Source organism: Anthonomus grandis, chromosome 10 (assembly GCF_022605725.1).
Source record: "Anthonomus grandis grandis chromosome 10, icAntGran1.3, whole genome shotgun sequence".
NCBI lineage: Eukaryota > Metazoa > Arthropoda > Insecta > Coleoptera > Curculionidae > Anthonomus > Anthonomus grandis.
In genome coordinates this window covers 27,595,493-27,620,653 of record NC_065555.1, presented here as the reverse complement: position 1 = coordinate 27,620,653, position 25,161 = coordinate 27,595,493, and the positions used below count along the sequence as shown (strand labels likewise).

General features: G+C 34.0%; 1 protein-coding gene and 1 long non-coding RNA gene across 9 annotated transcripts in view; both read right to left on the bottom strand.

Annotated features, from left to right (window-relative positions):
* The window catches only part of LOC126741031 (probable phospholipid-transporting ATPase IM), a 374,205-nt gene that overhangs the window by 55,331 nt on the left and 293,713 nt on the right, over positions 1 to 25,161 (bottom strand). For 7 of the 8 annotated variants that reach the window (XM_050447297.1, XM_050447302.1, XM_050447300.1 and 4 more), the window contains one exon: positions 22,104 to 22,467. In XM_050447297.1, coding sequence (XP_050303254.1) covers positions 22,104 to 22,467 — 364 coding nt within the window. The remainder of the gene's footprint in view (positions 1 to 22,103; positions 22,468 to 25,161) is intronic. The other variant, XM_050447296.1, reaches the window with a different exon arrangement.
* On the bottom strand, positions 1,741 to 3,045 carry LOC126741033 (uncharacterized). The gene is made up of 2 exons (XR_007662090.1): positions 2,235 to 3,045; positions 1,741 to 2,169 (listed from the first exon to the last, which is right to left on the bottom strand). It is a non-coding gene; the product is annotated as an uncharacterized LOC126741033 (long non-coding RNA).

The window sequence follows — 25,161 nt, the reverse complement described above, 5'->3', positions numbered from 1 at the left end:
GTGACGTGAACATTTATTCCTATTTGTGAATATTCCATTTTATTTCTTGCGGACGTTATCTAACGAGATTTCGAGACCCTTTAGGTTGTTTAAATAGTAACAAGCCCTTCTTGCAGGGCGGAGAAAGGGCTGTTACTTGCCTTTTACCTCTTGTGATTTAATGCATGACACCATTGGTATTATTTCCAAAAACCCCTTAGGTATAGTTTATCTGCCAATAAAGACACAGTACTCGGCATCTATGGTGAAGAGTGTTTGATCGGGTTGTTATCAACACGGTGTTGACCCAATACTAATTTCGATATTGGGGATTTTAATAGACTCCTTCTGCTCAAAATAAACGTGTTATCAGTATTCCATACTTTCAATTCTAAAAATGTGTTTGATTCTATACTAGGTCAAACATTCAATCCCCGAAAAATTGAATGTTTGAAATGTGAGCTGATATTTGGGCGACAATATTATAGGGCCAATATTATTTTTTGTTGATGGTACTTTAAACCCCCATAAATACCTTTGAGTTGCTGCAAAACTAAATTCTTCCTGCCATTCAAATCCCCCTGAGGCCCTAGACCTGGGATCGGTCTATGTTCAACAAGATGGCTGTCCTGCTTATAACGCGGTTATGGTAAAAGAATTTTTAACAAATATTTTTCCTAAATATCTTATTAGTGGACCTAGATCTCCAGATTTGTCCCCAAGTAAGTTCTATTTTTGAGGTTACCTTAAGGGGACCATTTCCAAACACGAATTTTGTAGGCTAACAAATTAAGAAGAGTTACGAAAGAAAATGGTTAAATGTACCAATTCCATTTCACCAGAAACTCTTCTGGAGTACGAAATGGCGTTTATGATATGTTAACTTATTGTTTAGCCAAAGAAGGTCTTTTTGAGCCTTTTATATAAAGAATTAGTATTTGCCAAGTTTTATTTTATTTATTCCTAGTGCTTTGAGACTACGATTTTGTGGGTTGTACACTAATATATGTAAGATCTTCGTCAAAAAAATATTTTAGAAATAACTGAACTTTCGCATATTGGCGAAATTTGATTGCAAGTAGGACAGTTACCTCCATCAAATTCAGACGCTTACTAACGTCGTACTAAAAAATAATGGCGAAATAGTTCAGTGCAGGGCACAGGAAATGCAAGCGTACGCGTTGCCATATTTCCTCCCATATTGCCTTTGAGCACCTCTCTATGCCTAATGATCGATTCCACAACCTGTATATAAATGTGAATGTCTATTCGTAGCGTCAGTATCACGCCTTAACTGCGCTACGGAATTTGGTTTCTGATAACATATGAAGTTTAAATTATAAAATAGCACTTTGCTTTAATTGTCAGTTTGAAGTTAATATTTGTTGTGTTTTTCATTTCACGATTACTGTAGTGGGCTTCTTTAATGGGGAATATTACAACATTTCAAAATCTGACAAATCCTGGACATATCAGGTTTTAAAGATAAATAATATTCAAGGCCGCTTAATCTAGCGGTAATTGCATACAGTGCGAGTCTGTAACTTCAGGATCAATTCGATAATAAATAATGGAGGCGTGTTCGGAAAAACGCTCGCACACGTCAATTGAGATTATAAGTTACACATTTTTTACAATAAAAAGTTTTTATACAGGGTGTGCCATGTAGGCGGTTCTAATACCAACTTTCTTATTTTAAATGGGACACCCTATATGTTATTATATTTTTGGATTCTGCACAAAATTCCAAACATCTTGATGTATCACATGCCATACCTTTATTTGATTTATTTTTAAGATACAGAGCGTTAAAGAAAACGTACTTCATAAACTTAAAGAGGGTTCTTTTAAATCTTTTTCTTTAATAAGTGTTCAAAATGTAAACCATTTACTATTTGGCAAGGCCCTAAACGTACGTTTATAAATTCATTTTGAATGTTTCTTTGCATTCTTGAGAAATGTTTCGACTCCCAAATATTGGCTTGGTCACATAAACTTTAGATTTCAAAAAATCCCATAGGAGAAAATTCGGGAGTCAAATCGGGCGATCTTGGTGGCCATTCAAAAGGTTCTCTCCTGCCAACCCACTGCCTGGAAAAATAGCATCCAGATAGTTTCGAACAGGTCTTGCAAAATGGGGAGGCGCACCATCTTGCTGAAACCAGATGTTTCTATTCGGCATATCAGCTTCTATTGGATCAGGGAATAAAACAGCTAGATTTGGAATTAGTTCTTCTTGTAAAAACTGTAAGTACCTTGCTCCATTTAAATTTTCTTCGAAGAAAATTGGGCCTATAACTTGCTGACCTAGAATTCCTGCCCAAACATTTACTTTTTCTGGGTGTTGAGTGTGGCCTTGCCTCATTCAACGTGGATTTTCTTGTGCCCAATAACAGCAATTTTGACGATTTACTTCTCCGTTCTGCATAAATGTCGACTCACCGGAAAAGAGAATGTTTTCTGTAATAAAATTATTATTCTGCCTTAATTCCATAAATTGTTCACAAAATTCAATTCTTCTATCTGCATCCTGCTCATTGAGTTACTGGAGAATTGTTAGTTTATAGGGATGAAAGTTTTCTGCTTCAAGAACACTTACTACTGAAGAATGGGTCACTTCCAATTCGCGCGCTACCTGCCTAGCGGGAATATTAGGATTTTCTTCAATGGCTAATAACACATTTATTTTAGTGTCTTCATTAAGCGCAGATCGAGACGAGAACTAGTAATTGTTCTTACGCGACCATTTGCCCGAAACTGTTTTTCAATCTTGCTTATAGTACTTTGAGATATGGGTGGTAAATCAGGATACTTCTGCCTGAATAAATGCAAAACTTCATTTTGGGTTCTTGTTCTATCTCTGTACCCAATCATCATTAAGATTTTAATCTTGTGCTGTTCACTTAAATTGCCCATTTCGTAAAAAAATTAAAAGAAACTTAAATTTGATTATCCGACAGTAAAGGCACTTCTTGTAGCATTGTCAAAATTTATAAACTGTCAAAATTATAAAAATGCCACATTTTTATAGGACATTCATAAGTACACTGTATCCCAATTTGGTTGTATTTGCAGGTTATCTCTGTTATTTTTAAAGATAGAGATGTGCGGTTTTCGCGAACCTGTGTCACTTTTTTGTAAAACTTTTATTGCCGCAAACAGAATTGAGATACCTTTTTTTGTTTCTGAGGTACAGGGTGAAATTGAAAATTTTCACTTTTTGACGACTTGCTCTATCTCACGAACCATATAAGTTATAAAAAAAGTAAAAACTGCTATGGATAGATAATTTTAAATAAAATTCAGTGGCGTAGTCAAAAATTTTATTAAAGGCATTATTTAAGAGATATGACCCAAACTTATATTTTTTTAAATGGAACACCCTGTATTTTTTCATACCAATAAATTGCGCTATTTTTTCCGATTAAAATGATATATAACACTTGGTATCTTAAGTCATGATAAATGGCCAAAATATGCAAAAAAAAACAAATCATAGCGAAAGAAACATTAGTTGGCCATGAAACAGAAAAAATTGAAGTTGGCTGTTTAAAGATGTCAATCATACCGTGATAGAAGTTTTTATAACCAAATAAAAACCTTTTAATTATATAATATTTAAAAGTCTTAGATACAAAAACTCTTGTTTTAAGCAATTTTATTAAAAAAAATATTGTAACAACTGAATAAATTTAACAAAGAACCTTAACAAGCTATTTTTTATTTATTAATTCTACAGTCCTACAAAAAAATTTGTAAAAACTCATTAAATTGCTCGAAATGGTTGCCATTTTCCTGAACGCATAATTGGCATAGAGTTGTTATTCTCCGCAAGGCATTTAAAATAATAAGCGGCCTTGCTTGTAAGGCTTCAAAGGCTTGAACTGTAGCATCCTGAAGTTCTTGCAAATTATGCACCACATTTAAATAAATTTTGTTTTTTAAGAAAGACCAGACAAAAAAGTCCAAAACAGAAAGATCCGGTGATCTAGCTGGCCACCTATTTGGAGCGTGGGTACCAATCCATCGATCTTCGAATGTCTCGGTTATAAATGGCCTTACTATTTGAGAATTATGAGCTGGCGCCCCATCTTGCTGAAAATATATGCTATTTAAAAATGCCAACGGTATCTCATCTAGAAGTTCTGGTAAAATCCGCAGCAATATTTCCAGATATCTGGCTGCTGTTAAAGTGTGTTCATAAAAAACATACTTTATTTTAGTGCCCAAAATAAAGCATGATACACTAAATCCAAATCTGCCCTGTTGTTGGCGTTCCCGTAATAAGTATGGATTCTGAGTGTACCAATGCCTGTTATTATGACGGTTAAAAATTCTAGTGCAACTTATATATGCTTCATCGGACCATATAACTTTTCTGGCAAAATTTGGAACAATTCGAGTTTGCTCTAAAAACCAATTGCAAAAAACTATTCGCCTTTGCGCATCCCCGGGATGTAATTGTTGAACTAGGTTAACTTTGTATGGTTTATAATTATAATTTTTTAATATTCGCTGTGCTTTGACACTCCTACATTAGTTTCAATATTTCGACAGGAATTTGAATGATTTGCCTCAACACTTGCTAAAACCGCAATTTCATTATTTTCCTGATTTTGCCTATGGTAGTTTTTATTTCTTGGCTTTGTAAATGATCCATTATTAATCAAATTCATTTTTATTCTCCGAAAAATAGACTTGTTTGGTTGACGCCTTTCAGGATATCTTAGAAAAATTGTTTTAAGTAAAATAGCAAATATTAGGTAACGACACTAACACATACCTGTTTAAATACAAATCGGATGCCCTGTCACTATTTTCTTGGCACTCAATAAAACAAGCTATCATGTCATATTTGTGACTGTTTTCAAAATTATTAGTCATTCTTAAAAATTACGCTCTATCCCTTAAGAAAAATACTAAAATATTTACTTAAAAACTTTCGTTCGAATTAAATAAATTCTAAACAATTATTGACAGCTTCATACTGACATTTAACAGCCAACTTCAATTTTTTCTGTTTCATGGCCAACTAATGTTTTTTTCGCTATGATTTGTTTTTTTTGCATGTTTTGGCCATTTATCATGACTTAAGATACCAAGTGTTATATATCATTTTAATCGGAAAAAATAGCCCAATTTATTGGTATGAAAAAATACAGGGTGTTCCATTTAAAAAAATGCAAGTTTAGGTCATATCTCTTAAATAATGCCTTTAATAAAATTTTTGACTACGCCACTGAATTTTATTTAAAATTATCTATCCATAGCAGTTTTTACTTTTTTTATAACTTATATGGTTCGTGAGATAGAGCAAGTCGTCAAAAAGTGAAAATTTTCAATTTCACCCTGTATCTCAGAAACAAAAAAAGGTATCTCAATTCTGTTTGCGGCAATAAAAGTTTTACAAAAAAGTGACACAGGTTCGCGAAAACCGCACATCTCTATCTTTAAAAATAACAGAGATAACCTGCAAATACAACCAAATTGGGACACAGTGTACATTTCGAAAAAAAATGTTGTATTATTTTTATTTTTTATTATTAGAAATTTATTATTATGGATATTTAGGTCACTGGAAGGGCATATTTTTAAAATTTCTTATGAAACATCGTGTGAGTTTTGATTTACGCTCACACCTATAACTTGTAAATAATATGAATTTACTATAATTTGTTAACTATTTACAGTAAATACATAATATTTCAAATGTGATGTGTGGATTCTTTACAAAAATATATGTAAAAAATAAACTAATTATCAACATAGGTTTGAAAATGCTTTCTCTCTAAAATAAAGGGCGTTAACATTTTTAATAAATCAAAATTCCATAATTCAAAAAAAAACAGGTACACAGGCCTTTAAAAAACTAATCTTTCTCAGAATCTGAAGAAGTTGTATCGTCATCTTCGCCAACATTTATAATAAGTGGTTCCACCTGAATTTTCATTAAATCATCCAGAGTCCACAGGCGTTCTTCTTCTTTGATAATGTGAGCAACAGCATTTTTCCAATTTTGTGGACTGACATTTTGCACTGCTTGATCAAAAAGTGATTTAAGGTCTGCAAATTTAAGTGACAATATTAAGTGACATTTTTCCGAGCTACTTCACCCTTAATCTGCGCCCATATCAGTTCGATTGGGTTCAACTCGCAATGATATGGTGGCAATCTTAAGACCGTTCAGCCGGTAGCTTTATCCATTTCGTCCACTACAAATGTGTCTGCGTGTCGGTTTTCTTTTACTAATTTCAAAAGTTCTGCCTTTATCATATCTTGTTTATAATGAATTTGTTTGGTCATTAACCAGTTTTGAATATCCCCTTTCTTTGTGGCAGATGTCGGGGTTTTGTCAAGCTTTCGGATATGGTAAGATGCGTTATCCAACACAATAACACAGCCATTTTCTAAGCTAGGTAAAATTTTTTCGAACCACTCTTCAAAAACTTGAGCATTCATCTCCTCGTGATAATCTTTCGTCTGTTTTAATTCAAAAACTAGTTGACCGCCCTGAACAAAGCCATCTTCTGACCCAATATGTAGAACTATCAACCGTTTCCCCTTTCCTGCCGGAGCTTTTAGCCCTGTGGACAATCCATTGATAAAAGCGTTTCTAGCGGTGGTTACGGTTGCATCTGACAATACTTTGGAAACCGTGTGACCCGCGTTCACCCATGTTTCATCTAAATAATAAATGTTTCTATTTTCTTGTCGAGTCTTTCTTATGGATCGTAAATAACGTCGCCTCCAGCATATTATTTCATCCATTTCTTTAATCATCCTCCCTCACGAAGAACTCACTTATATACCTCAGCAAAAAAATTTACAACCATGTTCCTCTATGTATCAGACAAATTTTAAAAGTTAAGAGATTCAAAAAGGAATTAAAATCACTTTTATTATCCAGGGCATATTATAGCCTTGACGATTTTTTTAATGATACCTTTTAACCTGTGCTCTGACATCATTTTAGTGTTTTAGTTTTGTTTCCTGTTAAATAATGTAATTTACTTCTTCTAAATTCTGTTTTATTGACAGCTTTACTTATTTTTTAATGAAATTTATCAAAAAGATGCTTTTTTTTCTTAATCTGTTTTGTTATGATTATTTTGGTAATGTGTGTAAATTTTATGGTAAAGTGTTTTAGAAGTTATGTTTGTTTGAAATTTAAAGTGAATTTGGAATTTTTTAGTTTTTAGGATGCTTGTACACAAGATTTTGTTGTCTTACGTAATATAGCACATTTTCTAATCATACTATTTCGACTTCTCTTTACAAAGCTGTAACGAAAAAAATATATGAGCTTTTTTGTTTTTTTTACTCAAATTGTTTTAAATCTTTATTATATGGCAAACTGCCACTTACCGAAAACCAATTTCCATAAGTAAGTGTCGAAAAGTTGTTTCCTTAAAATTCAGAATTTCTTCATTTTTCTCAAGTTCTGATAAAATCTTTTTGACAGTTGGTGGCTCATTTTTTAGGAAAAACGAATGGATTATTCTACGGATAGCATTTTTTGTTTGCTCATCAATATTATCCAAAATAGCTCTCGCCCTATGATACTTTGTTGGTGGTTGAAAGGTATGAGTATTTTCACAACTTTTGACTATATTATAGATACTCCTTTTGGAAACACCTGATGAAATTACATTACATTTTTTATTTTGTAATTAATTTAATTCATTTATTTTTTCAAACGGCATTTTTTTGACAAATTAGAATGCTGTTTTCAATGTTCGTTTGCCCAATGTGTGTAGAATATACCTTAGTTTAATTTAGCTTTAATTTACCTGTAAGTTTATTTTAGCTTAGTAAGGCTAAAATCAACTTACAGGTTTTTTATATCGAAGTTCGTAAATAAGAACATCGTAACTCGATTCTTGACGAAATTGAGTTAAGACTACTTTCTAGTATGAAATTTTATTCTCTTTCGTGTAAAAAAATTAAAAATAAAAATATTTTTTTCTTTGAAAAGGTGCCTAAATAATAATTTACACCGTTGTAAAATTTTAATGCCTAATCCGTAGTGGTTGCTTTACAAATCACAAACAAAATCTAAAACTTTAAACCCATTTTTCTCAAAACGGGCTTTTTTGAGATACGATCTTCTTATTTGCGAGCGTCGATATGTAGGTAAGTAAAGACTATTTTATTATATCATACCTGCTGCATCAGCTGTAAAAGATACTTTTTGTGTCTTGCTGTGTAATCTGGATGATTTACTTTACATACTTTATACATATTTATATTTGCCTCCTTTTCAGAAACCGTAAAATGTTTCTTACAAGCTCGTTTTTTAGGGGGTGAATTAAAAAAATAGCCCACAGGTACGTCACCCATTTTTCAAAACAAATAAACAAACTAATACACACAAAAGATAAACAGATTATAAACTTACAAAAAAGACGCAAACAAATTAAAAAATAATCAGACCGTATACGCGCGCCAAAACTCCTGCTCTAAAATTCTCCAGTATTCGCTGGTATTCCAACACGCATTTCGTTTTAACTGTCGCGTGCTATTCACGTGATTACTGCATCTTTTCGGCGCGCCGACGATAGGTGAATAAAAGTATAGCGTGTGATACATCAAAATGTTTGGAATTTTTTGCAGAATCCAAAAATATAATAACATAGGGTGTCCCATTTAAAATAAGAAAGTTGGTATTAGCCCCGCCTACATGGCACACCCTGTATACAAAAAATTTTTAGTGTAAAAAATGCGCAACTTACAATCTTCAAAATCAAATTAACAAAAACTTATCAAATTTATTCCAAGTTACAGACTCGCACTGTAGATTTGTATGGTTTATAAAGCAAATGATGTGCGTACCTATATAGATAAGATTTAGCCCAAAATGTCAAATAGGGCATTTCTCGGACTTATCAAATAAGTGATTCAATTTAAAAACGAGTTTTCATACTTCGCTCGAGTCATCATTATTAGCAAACCTTAATATACCTTAATCCATGACTAATTACTGGAAGTAAACATAGTAACAAATATGAATTATTACAATTTCTATTCTAATAAAGCCAAACTACATACAAAATAATTATTAGAGAGCATAGGTAGATTAATGTTATTAGTTGTGTGTGTAAAAGAGATTACAACAATAACCTAGACTAACTGTGTGAAGAAAATAATTTATATGATGGTAGCTATTAGCTTGTTGAGTAGAGAAACGAGCACATACTAATGCTGATTGATATGGAGATACTTACAAACTCCTAAAAACTATAAATGTAATCCCAAACTGGGAAGAGAATAATGGAACGGTTAAAGTGGTATAAACTTTTAGGTATTCATCTCAGAGTGAACCAAATTTGAATACATTTGGGGATATACAGGGTGTTACAAAAGTCCGGGACACTTCTTTAGACGCGCAACATACACGTTTTTTAAAGTGAAAGTTTAAATATATTTTTTCAAAAGTTTCGATATCGAGAAAACTACACGCTTATCTAGGGGCGTTTTATTTGATTAATCATTTATACAAATAAGGTCACGAAAACTATTAGCAGAAAATAAAGTAATTTTGTTTAAAGGTTTATTTAATTGGTTATCAAATAGTACGTGTTGCCTTTAAACTAAACTTTTTTGTTAATTTAACTGCCATCACATTTAATGCAAATTAAGAATTTAGGTAAAGGTGCTTGTAAAAATATGACTTTTTAAGAAGTAAGTGAAGGCCGACCTACATTGTCAGTGAATGCAGTATGTATCTGTTTTTGATTTAAAGAAAAACGTAAATATTCGACCTATTTTTTTGTAGAAAGCTAAAATGTGATATTCAACCATTGTAACTTGTTAGTACCTATATTTACCGTCAACGATAATTTATTTTGCTATGATCCGAAGCCACAATAACGATCAAATCATAACACTTTGAACAGTAATCTCTTTTTAGTCGACACTCAAGACGGAAATAAAAAGAATCAATCTGTGACGGTTCACCCCAAGTTGTATAATCTTTATCTCAAAACAAGGTGTGTAAAATAAAAAAAGGCCCAATTCAAGAACCGCATTGAAATACTAATTGAACTTTTTTTAATTTTTTTTATGACGTTATTTAAAATCGTATAATAAAATAAATAACACTTTGTTGGGGGTACTTTATCTACTCTACAAGACGGCGTTTTCAGAATTAAAATACAACGTTTGGTTTTTGAGATACCATCATCACTTTTTTTTTCAAATAAGGCCCTTTCTATTACTTTATTTTGTTGACCTACAATTTTATAAAACCTAAGACGTATCAAACTTTTTTATTTTCAACCGATTTAATAGCAAAAACTGAGATTTTCTAAAACTAAAAAAAAAATCTTAATACGAACCTGCTTGTATTTTTTTCCTTTTAATTAAGTATTAATTAAATATTTAGTACTGACTTATTATTAATAAAAACTAATGCACTCCGTATATTTTTACAATTGGCAATTTCATCAGCAACTATCAATAAGCTGGCGAATGTAAGTAAATGTGAAGGAAATTCAACGCGTTAATATTTTTTTAAAACCACGTTTTACGATACTATAGAGGAGAGTTGCCTAATATGGGGAGGTTTCCTAATTTGGGGAGATCTACAATTTTAGACGGTGAGGGTATACGACTAATCACGAATAAAAAGCACGCACTCTATTTTGTAGAGTATGTCTGGATGCCTACACTGCAGCAGTGAACACCTGTTTTATTCAAAACATGAAAGCGTGATCCTACGTTATCTGAACGTAAAGTCATCAAACATAACCATTTAGTAATGCAACTTAGTATGTCGTTTTTTTTTATTTGCAGATGCCAAAACGAAAGACATGGGACCCTGTTCAAATGAAGGTGGCGGTAGAAGCTATGCGAAATAAAGAAATGGGTAGCTATAAAGCATCTCGGGTCTTCAATGTTCCACAGACACCCTTAGAACGTTATGCTATAAATAAAGGCACTTCTCCTGATGAGGTAATTAAAACCAAAATGGGTAGAAATCCGATTTTACCACAAGAATTAGAACAGGAACTGGTTGCATATTGCCTTGAAATGGAAGAAAAATATTTTGGCCTTTCGCGAAGAGATGTGCGATGCTTGGCTTACCAGCTGGCAAAACTGAACAATTTAAAGAATCCATTCTCTAAAGAAAAGGAGCAAGCTGGTAAAAAATGGCTCCGAAATTTTATGAGACGACATAAAGAGCTTTCCGAACTCCCCTATGCAAGAGCAAAAGGGTTTACACGCGAAGCTGTTTCGAGGTTCTTTGATATTTATGAACCTATTATGGAAAAGATCAAGCATTCCCCATCACGTGTGTATAATTGCGATGAAACGGGGATTACTGTGGTTCAACACAAACATACTAAAGTTGATGGGTTGAGGGGTAAAAAGCAAATAGGTGCTTTGCAAGCTGCCGAACGAGGTTCACTTATCACTATAGTTACAAGCATGAACCCCGCGGGTCACTTCATTCCTCCACTAGTGATATTTCCGCGTAAAAATATGAAGCAAGACTTATGGATGGAACACCCCTAGGATCCATTTATGCCTGTCACCCTTCAGGATGGATTCAGTCGGAATTATTTACCGATTGGTTTAAACATATTTTAAAGCATGTAGAGCCCACAGCAGATAATCCAGCTGTCCTGGTACTTGATGGTCATTATACACATACCAGAAATATTGAGGTGATTAACCTAGCTCGCAGTAATCACGTGTACATAGTGTGCCTCCCTCCCCACAGTTCGCACAAGATGTAGCCGCTAGATCTTTTTTTTATGTCACCATTTAAAACTTACTATGCACAAGAAATCGAAATGTGGCTTCGAAATTATGCTGATAGTGAAGTGGTAACAGTTTAGCAGATTGGGCAACTTTTTGGAAATGCTTACCGAAAAGCGGCGACTGCTGAAATCGCTGCAAAAAAGTTTTGAAAAGGCGGGCTTGTTTCCCTGTAATCGCCATAAGTTTGGATCACACGAGTTTTTTAACATAATTGTTGATCAAACAGTTCCAAATCCACATATGGAAGCTCTACAAAATGATCCCATTCCTGATGAGAATTTAGGAAATCATCCAATAGTGTCAACCAGTCCTACAGAGGACATATCTAAACCTGGTCCATCCGGCTTACAATGTCAGAAGTCTTGTTCTGGTCAAAATCAGTTAGACGTCAACACTGGCAACTCCTAGGCCACAAAAGTTTAAAGAAGACATATCTAATCCCGGTCCTTCCGGCATATAACCTCAGCGGTCCTGTTATGGACAAAGGCAGCTAAATAGTCCTAAAATACCGGCAACTCCCAAATAACAGAAGTTTGTTATTCCTAGCGTAATAGGCCCTGTGCCAGTCTTGAATCCAGGCAAACAAAGTGCCCGTTTCGGATCAGCAGAACATATTATGGGGACGCCATATAAAACGTATTTGGAAGAGTCACAAAACAAGAAAACTAAACAAAACCCAAAGCTCAAAAAAAAGAAGGCTGTAGCTCCTGTAAAACCAAGTAAGCCCAAAAAGGGGAAAAAAGTTGACTCTTCAGGAGAATCATCTGATGAAGAAGGCGAAACCCAATATATGGATGACTCTGCAGATGACCCAATGTCTGATGAAGATGAAGATGCGGAGTGCATTTACTGCAGTGGTCTTTATTCAGATGACCACGAAGGTGAAGACTGGGTTCGCTGCACTGTGTGTTACAAGTGGGCCCACACATTATGCGCGGATCTAGGTCCTAAGGCCGTAGTGGTGTTTAAATGCCCTACTTGCAGCAGCAAAAAAAGAAAAAATTATGTTTTGAGGACTTAACCGTTTATCGTGTCTTTTGAATTTATTTTTTTTTTATAAGAAAGTTATTTTTTAATAAATGTATCTTAGTAGATGTTAAAGTTATTTTCTTAAAAACAGCATCCATATTTTTTTAAATACACTTTGCAACCCATTGAATCGATCACTTGATTCTGCAAAGGTGTGTGTATATGAAAATTCGACCTCCCCAATTTAGCTGCCCACAGGTTCGTAATTTGGGGAGATGCATTTTTTTACATAATAGTAGTGATCCTATTTAATTAAATTTGAGTGTTTTTGTACATATATCATCTGTCCTGGCGTAAAATAATATCACTACGAGATTTTTCCAATTTTGAACATATCAATTTTTTTACTATTTTCAAAAAAAAAATCCCCATTTTAGGCGACTTTCGTCTAATAAGTAAGATATTTTGTTAAAGGTTGCGGTAAATCTTCGCGGTTCCTCACGCCTCACGAACATTTGAATTCCGAACGATACCTAAATTTGCTGCAAGACGATATATTTGATGCCCTAGATGACGAGCCGTTGAATATTGTTCAACAATTATGGTGGCAACAGGATGGGGCACCACCACATAATCATATTGTTGCAGTTTCTTAACTTTCTTAACTTTTCCCAATAAGTGGATTGGAAACCAAAGAGCAGTTCGCTGCCTGCCAGAAGATCGAATTGATCACCTCTTGATTATTTTCATGGGGATATTTAAAAGACCGTGTATTTCCGTGAAAGTCCTAAAAATATAAATGTTTTACGCCACGATTTTTCTTTGGAAATCACAAATTTACGGATTTCCAAGAGGAAGAATGATCCAACGGGCAGTCACGAGTAATCTGCGCCGGCGGATTCAGAAATGCATCGAAGTTGAAGGAGGATTATTTGAGCATTTCATGTAGTTTTTTTTTATTATCGAGCCCTAACAACTATATATTGGGACAAACTAAAATACACATGTAATTTAATTTTTAACATACATCTATTTTTTAAACTTTTTTTTTTAATGTAATATTGTTTAAACAGTTAATTAATAACAAAATCGATTCATTAGGAAGGCAAAAGCACATTTCTAACACACACACGTGTGTAAAAACACAAATATCTATTCTAACATACCAAATTATTTAAAAAATGGTGGCACTAATATTGGGTGGCAACTAAATAATGGGACAGTATCAAGTCACGAGTAAAAAATGATACAAGATAAGACAAGTTGGCTGCAAAAACAATTAATAAACAATGTTGGCAGGGGCGACAGACACATTTGTTTATTTTGAAATTGCTTCGCTGTCAGTTTGGGTAACTCAAACACTTCTTTATTAATTAAAATGGTGCGTGGTATCTCGACAAATTCGCGAGTTGGTGGTTAAAAATTATTATTCCTGAAACAAAATAATACGTGAAGTGGCGGATGAACTAAATATTCCTAAAAGTACTGTGTTTAATATAATAAAGCATTATGGGGAAACTGGAGGAATTTTACATAAGAAAAGGAATAGCCCAGGTCGCCCAAAATTAGTTTCTGATAGGGATTAAAGAATACTTGTTAAATTATGCAAAAAAGGTCGAAGAAATACGGTACGGCAGGTAACGGCAGAATGGAATCATGAAACTGGGCATAATTTGTCAAGAGAATGTTGTCGCAAGTGGATTCATAAATGCGGATTGAAGTTTTACAAGGTTATTGCAGATTTTACATTAAACAACAAACTTTTTTAATACATTTTTTCTTATAGGCAAAGGAAAAACCGCTTTTGACAGCAAAACAAAAGAAAGCCAGGCTGATATAGGCAAAATCTAAATTGTCCTGGCCAGTAGAAGATTGGTCCCGCGTAATTTTTAGCGATGAATCAAAATTCGACGTATGTGTTGGTGATTACCGAAAACGTGTGATTCGCACAAAAGATGAGGCATTTCCATAAGGACTGTTTAAAACGCACCGTAAAGTTTCATAAAGGAATAATGATTTGGGGTTGCATGACACTTGGAGGATTAGGGTGTTTTGAGTTTATAGAGGGCACCGTAAATGCTGCAAAATATCAACAAATTCTACAAAATAGCCTACTTCCAAGTATCGCGAAATTAACAGTTAATGAAAATTACATATTTCAGCAGGATGGGGCTGCATGTCATACGGCCAAAACTACAAAAAAGTGGTTTGGGGACCACCACATAAACTGCCTTTCTTGGCCTTCTAACAGCCCAGACCTTAATATAATTGAAACAGTATGGCATAAAATGAAACAGACATTAAGGAACAACCCTCAAAGAACATTGCCAGAACTTAAGGCCAAAATAGAGCACATTTGGAATGAATTTACCCCCGAACAGTGTAAGGCCTTAGTCCAATCAATGCCCAAAAGAATTCAAGCAGTTATACAATCTAAGGGCGACGTTACTCCATTTTAAAAATTGAAGTTCGCGTTTGTCCCATTATTTAGTTGCCACCCAATATTAGCATTTTTTAAATAATTTGGTGTGTTAGAATAGATATTTTGTGTTTTTGCGTTTCTAATGAATCGATTTTGTTATTAATTAACTGTTTAAACAATATTACATTAAAAAAAGCAAGTTTAGAAAATAGAAGTATATTAAAAATTAAATTACATGTGTATTTTAGTTTGTCCCAATATATAGTTGTTAGGGCTCGTAATCAAAATTTAATTGGTTTTAAAAGTTTAATTGTTATTTGGCTTCTTGGGTGGCAGGATTTGACAAAAAGTACATCATATTTACTAATATATCTCTTTGCTTTTTCTACAGTAGTTTTTTAAAAGATGTTTAAAGCATAGTTTATTTAGTTATTTATATGTATAATCGGGAATTTTAACTGTTTTGCAACAAATGTGAATTTTTAATATTAAATTTGATAATATTGATGATATACACCATGGCCAAAAGTAGATTCACAACTACTTATTTTTCAAATTTGTTTATATCACGGTTTAGGAAATGATAAATTAGGTGGGACAATACCTGATTAAAAAACAACGGAGCCTATTTGTAATGTTTAATTATATTTAAACTATTTATTCGTTATATCCAATATTATAAAAAAAATTAAAAAACTAAACAATTTTCAAGTGGCCAAAATTAAAAGCTTACTAAAATAAAAATAAGTATAGAAAAATTAAAGGGTTTTATTCAATAATGCGTTGCATAGACTCTATTTCTTCTCACTTCCAGCAACATTTTGGGCATTGACCTAATTAAATTGTCAATATAGGACGTGTCAATGGATATCCAGCATGCCTTCAAAAAGTTTTTGTTTATTTTTGAAATTTTTACATCGGATGTGACGATCAATGTAGTCCCAAATGTTATCGATCGGATTTAGGTCCGGTGACTGTGACAGCCATTTGATAACATTAATTTTTTCTTGGGTCAAACATTGCTTAACGACCTTGGATGCGTATTTCGGATCGTTTTCATGTTGAAAGTAGTGGTTGAGTGGCATAACTTCATCAGCATAAGGTACCATAACATCCTGCAGTATGTCTTTATACATGAAACGATCCATCGTGTCTTCTATCAAGTGTAGTGGACCCATCCCATAGCCCGAAAAACACCCCCACACCATCACGGAACCACCTCCATGCTTGACTGTGGACACCGTATATTTGGGATCATACCTTTGGTTCACAGGACGCCTAACATATCTTTTGCCATCCGAATTAATCAAATTGAACTTTGATTCATCACTAAAAATAACTTTTTTCCATTCGGAGTGTCCAGTGACTATGTTCTCGAGCAAAGCTCAATCGCGCCCGTACGTTTTTTAAACTTAGCAGTGGGTTCTTTGCAGGGCGTCTTGTTTTTAAATCACTATATTGAAGTCTTCTGCTAATGGTATGACAACTAACTGAACCCACACCTTCTTCTTCCAAATGCAGCTTGATTTCTTTTGAAGTTGCGAATGGGTCAAGTTTTGCTTTTTTCAAAATTAATTTGTCAACACGACTAGTGGTCTTCTTTGGTCGGCCAGTTTTTTTTTAGAGGAACAACACTTCTACGGAGATTAAAATTTTTTATTATTTGACTTACTGTTGCCCTCAAAAAGAGAAAATTTTCGAGCAATATCCGCCGGTTTAACCCATTTCCGGTAATCGTCGATTATTCGCATCTTAATATCGATCGATAAAGTTATACCACGTGGCATTGTGAATATTTTTTAAAACTAATAGAAAGGAAAGTCAAATCAACAGAAACCAACGCATAAAACTCAGAGACTGAATAAATATGTTGTTTGTCAATCCAATTTTGGCCACCTAGCGGTCAAATAAAATTATTGGAATTTGATAAAGAAAATATTGAGAAAAAGTGCAAGCAATAAAAATCTATGGAATTTGTTTCTTCAAACTATATTGTTTACATTCCTGAACACTAATAAGCTCAACCGGTTTTTTCTTTGCTTCAGATAAAATATATCCATAAAAATGGAATTTGTCAATCTACTTTTGGCCACCAGTGTATCATAGGTATTTTATAAAATTAAATAATGAGGTGGAAAAAAAAAGCAGATCCGTATTAAGAATTTTTTTTTAAAACTATCGAAATTATCAGTTTTTGCTATTAAATCGGTTGAAAATAAAAAAGTTTTTAGTTTGATACGTCAAAGTTTAGAAAAATGTTTTATAAAAATGTAGTTCAAAAAAATAAGGTAATAAAAACCCAGGGCTGTATTTGAAAAAAAAAGAGTTGATGATGGTATCTCAAAAACGAAACGTCGTATTTTAATTCTGAAAACGCCATCTTGTAAAGCAGATAAAGTACCCCTAACAAAGCGTTATTTATTTTATTATACGATTTTAAATAACGTCATAAAAAAAATTAAAAAATAATTTTCCAGATTTCGTTTTTTTTCCGGATATCTTCGGAACTATTCGAAATTATTTAAATTTTAAAACGGCATTTTGTTAAGTATCAAATTTAGGAACTTGGCCATAATTTACCCGACCTTGTATCTCTTACGGTTTCCGAGATCCCAATGATGAGGGTCGAATTTGGGCCACCCTGTACAACGCTCAACCACGAATTTCTTGGCCAAAAATAGAACGATTAAGCCGATCTTGCCAATATCAAAGTTGCTTCGTTTAGCCGTTAGGGTGTCAAAGTTTTAAAATTATTATTTTTTAAGTAGCATCTAAATACGTTTATCGATTTTTACCAAATTTGGGGTGGAAGATAAGTACATAAATTGACGTATTTTGACAACCGAACATCATCGTGGATTAATGCCCGGCAATTTAAAAAAGATGGGTTGCTCATAAATAAATAGTTGTGATTTTATTACACTCTGTATAATTGACTTAAATTGCTTCTCAGACATCGACATTTAAGCAGGTTTCTGTTTTATTTCTGACCCCACCCAACAACCCAGCTTAATTTACCAATATTACCAGCTTAATTTTAATTAAATTTCGCATGCAGGTTATTGTAGTGAATTGTCATTAATGGATTGGCCTTCACAGTCCCCAGATCTGAATCCCGTAGAGAATTTATGGGATCATTTGGACAGGAAGATTCGAAACCATTCGATTTCAAACAAGGCTCAATTGTGGGAAATACTGCAAACTGATTGGGTTGCCATTTCCAGTGAAGACTTGTCAATTCTATGCCACGAAGATGTAGAGAAGCATCATCTTGTGCACTGAGTAATTCCGGGCTAGCTGGTCACTCTTGCCGGTTTATTGACTCGATTGTTGGATCTAGGCGCCTATCTTTTTTTCTCTTGGTCGCATCGGAATGCTTTGGCTGTTGAGGCTCGGAGCATGGGATTTACTGCCGGGACGTGGAAGGGTGGGTTATATTTATAGGTTTCGGTATTTCTGTGATTGGTCATTTGGCGGCGTGGATGACACGCCCCCAAAAGCGAGAGATTGATCCGTTGACCTTGAATCTATTTCAGAGTGAACGTTAAGTTTAATTTATTTTTTAAAAAGACTTGTTGACTTTATTTTTGTTAGTTTAATAAACCTATTGGTGAATGTTTTGTATGTGGAAGAGAGTAAGATTTTACGTTGTTTTATTGAGTTTTGTTAAGAAAAGACGCCTCTCCATGGGCGGTTTTCCCTTCATTTAAGTAAAACATTTTTTAGGTCGTTATTCTCGAGGGCCCTGACTCGTTCTTTGAATTTTGTGTGTTTTCTTTTCATAAACTCCTCTATGGTCTCAATACGGCAATCGTCTCTGATATCTATGTTTTGTACATATCTAGGCGAATTTGTAATTAATCTTAGTGTTTTATTCTGAAAACGTTCTAATTTTATTCAATTTGTTTTGGTTACATTTGTTAACACGCATGAGTCATAGAGGAGTTTAGGTCTGATGATTTGTTTATATAGTAGAAGCTTGTTTTCAATAGACATTTTATTTTTTGGGCCCAAGAATGAATACAAGCCCTGTATAAGGCCATTGCACTGATTGAGCTGCCTTTTAATGTGATAATTAAAATTATTTTTATCATCAAAAAAGACTCCTAGGTATCGTACCTCGCTCTTCCAGGGGATTTCAGTGCCCAGCATCACCAGGTTTGGAATGTCGCGGTCTACTTTTTTGGTAATTAATATTGCCTCCGTCTTGTCTTCATTGATCTTTATCTTCCATTTTAGTGCCCATGCACAGAGTTTTTCTAAGTGGCTTTGTAGATATGCTTTTAACTGATCCAGGTATCTGCAGCTGGCGAAGACGCATGTGTCGTCTGCGAATAACGCCAGTTGAGAATAATGATCATTTTTTGGTATATCCGCCTGGTAGATGTTAAAAAGAGTTGGTGAAAGTGGGGATCCCTGAGGTACTCCCGCTTTTATTTCCCTAAAAGGTAGGATTTTGTTTTCGATCCTTGCTGTGAAGGATCTACCTCTTAGGAAACTTTGTATTAGTTTTACCATACCAGCGGACATACCAAATTTTGACATTTTAAATATCAGTCCGCCATGCCACACTCGGTCGAAAGCTTTCTCGATGTCGAGCGTGATCATGGCGGTTGAATTTCTTGAGTTAAAAGAATCTGTTAAGTTTTGTTGAATTCTCGCCAGCTGCATCTCTGTAGAGAGACCCTTCACAAAGCCGTGTTGTTCTTTGGGGATTATTTTAAGTTCTTCTATTTCCTCTCTCAACCTGTTGAGTACCGCTTTTTCAAATATTTTACCTATTGTTGGTAACAGGCTGATGGGTCTGTAGCTCTTTGGTTTTGCAAAATTTTTCCCCTGTTTCGGTATCAATACCACTATTGCCCTTTTCCATGCTTCAGGAAAGTAGCACAGGTTTAGACATTGGTTGTAAATTGTCAATAGATCCATTAATATGTTGTCTGGTAGCATTTTTAGCATTTTGTTATTTATGTCATCATAACCTGGTGCTTTTCTATTTAATTGTAATGCTATGAGGTCTCTTATTTCATGCAGTTTGATTTTTTAGGGGCTCTAATGTTTTGTAGTGGTATTTTTTCTATTGTTTTGTTTAGGTTTTTTATTTCTTCTTCTAATATTTGATCTTCAGGACCTGCGTTAATGTTGAATTGTTTTTCTAGTGAGTCGTTAAATGCCTCGACTTTTTCTTTAAGTCGTAAGTCCGAGTACACTAGACTTCCATCTTTTATTTGTATAGGCGGGAAATCTGTTTTTGTCTTCCCTCTCAGTATCTTTGAGAGTCTCCAATATTTTTTGTGATTTTCATCATCGTTGTTTAATTCCTCTAGAAAATTGTTCCATCTTTCATTTCTAAAGTCAAATACTTCATTTTTTATTCTTTTAGTTAGACTGTTTGCCATTCTTTTTGTTTCTGGGTCTTTGTATAACCTTGCCTGTTTGTTTAGTCTATTTCTTATTTGATTAAGTTTTTAATTCTCATTGGGTAAACCAGGAAATGGGTGTTTGGGATAGGGATTTTGGTGATAGCTTTTACATAAGCTAATTTTATTTTGTTTGTCATATTATCGACTTGGGTGTTTATTTCATTTGGGTTTAAAGGGGTTGGGATGGGGTTTTCATTTAGTAACATTTCTGAGAAGGATTGCCAATTAGTTATTTCTTTTACAGGTAGTGGTTTTTTTTTAAGGGATGTGCAATCGTTAATAATATTGGGGAGTGGTCTGAGGAGCTTAAGGAATCCAGGTTTTCTACTGCAATGTTGTGGCTAAGGTTTTTTATCACTGCTATATCTAGTATGTCAGGTGTTATATAATGATAATGAGTTGGCTCTTTAGGAGCTGCTACTTGTATTGTGTTTTCATTTATGTAATTTTCCAATTTTTTCCCGGCTGGATTATCGATAGTACATCCCCAGATTCTGCTTTTGGCATTCCAATCTCCTGCGGCTATTGTTGGAATGTCTTCTTTGAAAAGCTCGTCTAACTCTTTGTATTTTAACACTTTATTTGGTGGTTTGTATACTGAGATGAGTAAAAGTTCTTTATTGTCTAAGTATATCTTTATAGCCGTGTTCTCTATAACCGAGTCTGTTTCCCTTTGCGCTACCTCTTGGTGTACAATATTATTTTTTATGATAATTGCTGTGCCTCCGCCCACAACATCAGGTCTGTCGTTTCTGTATACTTTATAGTTTGGTATTTTAAGCTTTGTGTAGGGTTGTAGAGAAGTAATAACTTCGGAGGGATATGCCACAAAATATTAGCAGATTTTGATTTAAATGTAATTTATATAAATAACTTTCTTCAGTTTCCAAACTTTTGGCCAAGAAAATAATAATTTTATTTCATTTTCTTTTTATAATACGTTTAATTTCAAATTAATATGTTAAGTTATGTAATAAAAAAAACATCAATACTTTGTAGCATTATTTAAGAGGAATAATATCGTTTTACCCCTGTGTTCTAAGTTTATCATAAAAAGACTGAGTATGACTGAAACAAATTAAATGCGGTTTTTGTAGTTAGAATAGGTGGCTTAAATAAAATTATCCATTATAGTCCGTGTGCAATAACCTTTGTTGACCAATAAATGTTAAATACTTAGCAAATAAAAATTCCGATACGTCGGACTATTCGACCCTAATGAAAAAAAAATAGATTATCGTTGACGGCAAAATATTTTAGTTACGTAATATGCGTTTGAGATGATAACGTGAAATTTTATAAAGTCAATAGTCATATTAAGACGATTTAGTGAAAGTTATTCGGACAAATGAAGCAGTTGCTTTCAACGCTTTTGAGGTAATTATTAGCGACTGATACTAAATTACTATTAGCTTGACTAGCAATTTTGAAAAAACAAGCCATAGTGGCTCGAAATTACGAAAAAAAAAAAGAGGCTCTAAACAGATATGAGAGAGAGATAAAGGAAGATTCGTGAGCGTATCAGTGGTGGCCTTGTCCTCTACCTTGCTCTCGCGCATGTCATTGTATCATCCGGATGCTCCGCCCACCTGAACGTTACGACGCTGACCGCCGGTGGTCCGGATCCGACGTTCTGCACAGACGACACGTTGCTGTTTCCCCTGTTTGTGCCATTCGTACCCTGGTTAACTCCGTTCTCGTTACTCGACCTGAAAGTGCTCCCGTCTCTAATCTCGGTTTCCAAAGTGGCAGGGGGAACTGGCTTGTAGGTGTTCACTATCTTGATATTGTCTCGGAACTTTAGCAGTTGCTGCTTGACTTCGTCGTACGAGGATGCGTCCACGATAAAAACGTCCACCAGTTCGTCTGTCAGTAGCTGACAGCTGTAGCCGATGTTAATTGCTGTCTCTGAAAAGATATTCTTTATTTTAGTATCCCAATATGATATCTTTCCTATAACTATCTTTACCAAAGTGAAGGTACTAGTGGGGTCCTTGCAAAAATAAAAATAAAAAGCTTTTTTTCAATCATTCTTTACAGTATTATGTAGTAAGTAATTCATCTGTGTCAGTTGAGTCTATTTCGTTCCGTGTTTTTCGCAGAAATTAAGGAGAATTAGTAATCAATAATTAGTGAATTTTACAACAATTATAAATCTCAGCCTCCTTAACCACATTTTCAAATCAGTTTTTTCGTAAAAGTTTTAGTCGAGTGATACTCGAGATTTAACGCGAAAACAACAGAGAACAATAGCCTAAATAAATCGCATTCCTAAAATATTAAATTTATTCAGTGTGTACGGCGCGAGACATTGTGAACCTTGCCCGTAGCCGATCGATAGTTCTAGCCTGGACACTTATCCCCGCTTCCATCGATACCTCACAACAGAAGCAGTGGCGAAGCGTACGAGTAGACAAGGTAGACACTGTCTACCCAAAATTATTCAGTTATTTGTCATTAATTTATGATGTAATTATTTTATATAATTGTTGAATTAAAATTAAAAAAAAATTAACACAAAACGTAGTCGCTGTCCTTACTATTATTATATAGTATCTAAACATGATTAATCCGAAGGCGCGCCCCGCCTGCCGCAACGATTAAAATAAAAATACAGGGCTGACACCCAATTAATGTATACGAGCCCCAGGAAGACACATTGATATTTGTCTTCCGAAATTTGGAGCATCTAATCGAACCAAATACGCATCAAGCAGGCTACAGAGGTCCGGCCACATCAGCATTCAGCCTCTACGTATGCAAAATTTACTCGCGGGAAAGACATTCGAGCTTTTGTCTATCGAAGTCGACCAGCTATTTTATTATGCTGTTGGGGGTTATTGTTTATGGACACGCTTGATCTGGTCGGCCGCAATACATCTTCAGTTTGTTTTCTGCATTTCGGCATTTGGTATTTGGTGCGGGCGCGTGCGATAGTAATTTAATTTTTGGGTGTATAGAAAAAGTTTTTTTAGTGGAAATTTTAGTGGTTATTTATAAACGACTGTTAGATATCGGCAATTATATTTTAGTTGTGTTTTTTTTGTAAGTAGTATTTATTTTAATCTATCTAACTTTTTATGCTAGTGGTAATTATTTTTTTCTTTTTTATATCACTACATAATTTTTTCTTTAAGTTAATATTTCATGCGCTTTCATTCTCTATTTCATTAAAGTAAATAATATTGAATGCAATTTTTTTTCTAATTAACGATTTTTATTGTTTGTCTACCCGAAAAAAAAGTTCACGCTTCGCCACTGAACAGAAGCCGAAATCATGCGAGGCGACGACCGCATCGCGATTGCAAAAATTCCGGGCTGGGGCACATATTTTGCGTTGATTCGAAATAATATTTTACTACAGTTATTATTGTAGTTTATAGTAAGATTACGCATTTCAAATTTTAAAGTACCAAACTATTTTGATACTCGCTTGAGTTTTAAAAAGAATAAAAATTCGGTATTTAAATTAGGTGGGTAAATTAACAATTTTATTTTTAACTTACATTTTACAATCTTAATTTTATTTAGAATAATGCCTACCTCTTGCTACATTCCTGGGTGCAAAAGCAATTATAAAGTGCTACTGTTTAAGCTCAGAAAAAATTAAAATGAATTTTTAATTTTTTATTTTTGGTTTTTTTTTATTATCTTCGGAATCATTCAAATTTTCGATTTTTTAAATAAGCAACAAAAATTTGGCGTAGGTGCCTACCTAATTTTGTTTTCGGCATTAACATTTTTACGAAAAAGTAATACAGCAATACAAAAACTTTCCCATAGCCACCAAGATAACCACAAAAGTGTCAAGAATAAGTTTTTGAAAATTTGTTTTTTCTTTCCAATAATCTTCAAAACCACATAATATATATATATATTTATATGGCATATTCTTTTATAAGTAAATAATGTGCAACTTTGGGGTAAATTATCCATTTTCGTATTTTGAGGGTAGACGAATTTGAAATACCGTTTATGTATATTTTTCCAATAAAATAAATAATAATAAATATTTAAAACATTTATCATATACCTAAAAATACGTAATAATAAAAAAAATATATTATCTTGTAAAATGTAAAATATTAGGTCCCGCGGTATCTCCACTTAGTCGTTCCACTGTACGGCGTGCGTCACCAAATCGGCTTCAATTTTGACGCCACGAAACCAGTGTCACGGCTAGAACTATCGATCGGCTACGCCTTGCCCGGATTCCCGGCTCGAAGGTACTATAGTCCGATAAAATCAGCGTGTTTACAGTGTTCTTTTTTAATCGTTGGCGCGTCGCTGCAAACTGAACTTGTGAACTGAAGAATGGGTGGAAATCGTAAGATCTATAAATGTGGTGCATGCAATAACAATGTAACCAAGACTCAGTCATCAGTGCAATGCACAATATGCAAGAATTGGTGGAACTGAATAATCATATTTATTGTAATAATTGTAAAGCCTCAACACAGCAAGAAGTAAGAAGATCAATGGACCTTACCAGGACTGATGAATTTAAGGATGACGGCGAGGGTGGTCTTCTCGATTGTATAAATGATTTAAGGAAGGAAATATGTATGTACTATATATATAATATATAATATACCTCAAAAG